This window comes from Clytia hemisphaerica, unplaced genomic scaffold, assembly GCF_902728285.1.
Source record: "Clytia hemisphaerica strain Z4C2 unplaced genomic scaffold, Clytia hemisphaerica genome assembly, whole genome shotgun sequence".
NCBI lineage: Eukaryota > Metazoa > Cnidaria > Hydrozoa > Leptothecata > Clytiidae > Clytia > Clytia hemisphaerica.
The window spans coordinates 1,172,752-1,173,667 of NW_027103770.1; the positions used below are offsets into that span (position 1 = coordinate 1,172,752).

Sequence of the window (916 nt, forward strand, 5' to 3'; positions counted from 1 at the left end):
ATGACGGATAAACAAGCGCGTAAAGGAATCAGTGAAGTTGTACACTACGATTTACCAACAAAAGCCAAAGATAGACCACCATTCAACTTTGGTGGTGTTAAAAATGACCATCATCCAGCCATCATAACTGAAGAGAAAGATCATCATCATCATATTATGAAACAAAGAAGTTTTTCAAATTTATCTTCTAACCATGGTAAATCAATTTTATCGGGAACTGGAGATTTAGGCAACGATTATTCACCAATGAGCTACCACCAGAATACGTACAACATGGACAGTAAAAACCCGTTCGACGTTAAAAAAGTACGACAACTCGTTAACGACGAATTAGCCATCCTCGTCAAATCCAAAACTCAAGAACACGCAAAAATGCCTACAAGTGCAGAATGTTTAAAAACAATTGAGAGTATTAAACTGAAGGTGAAAAGCATGGGTTTTGATCGATATCGTCATATAGTGAATATTACGGTATCGGAGAATTACCATCAGACGATGAGAATAGCAAGTCGTTTCTTTTGGGATGTTGACAGGGATAAGTATATATCACAGACCATTACTAATAAACATTTTCATTTGGTTTGTGTTGTTTATGCTGTCTATTTCGAATGACTTTACTAAACGAACTTTTGTAAATAATGTGTAAATTAAAGTTTATCTTTACATGAGTGTTCCCGTTTCATATCAGACCCATATTTCAAATTAGGACAGTGTCTGCCTATTGTTATATTATGCTGATATAAGCAAACAAATGTTTTACTTTTCCTCTTTCTAACTAATCTTGCTCCACATCCGTGTCAATTCTATGTGAAAAAGCTTGTGAATTAAAATTGATGAGTGAGCGAAAGATGTCACTCTTATTTGAAATAAAACCTTTAAGGATTGAATCTCACGATGTAATATGGTCCAGGGGATA

General features: G+C 34.7%; 1 protein-coding gene across 1 annotated transcript; it reads left to right on the top strand.

Moving 5' to 3' along the window:
• On the top strand, positions 1-612 carry LOC136805997 (dynein light chain Tctex-type protein 2B-like). Its single transcript, XM_067062579.1, has one exon. The coding sequence runs from the start codon at positions 1-3 to the stop codon at positions 610-612; it is 612 nt and encodes a 203-aa protein (XP_066918680.1).
• The last annotated feature ends 304 nt before the right edge of the window (positions 613-916 follow it).

Excerpts from the sequence above, each read along its gene's own strand:
- LOC136805997 (XM_067062579.1), top strand. The coding sequence starts at position 1 with ATGACGGATAAACAAGCGCGTAAAGGAATCAGTGAAGTTGTACACTAC.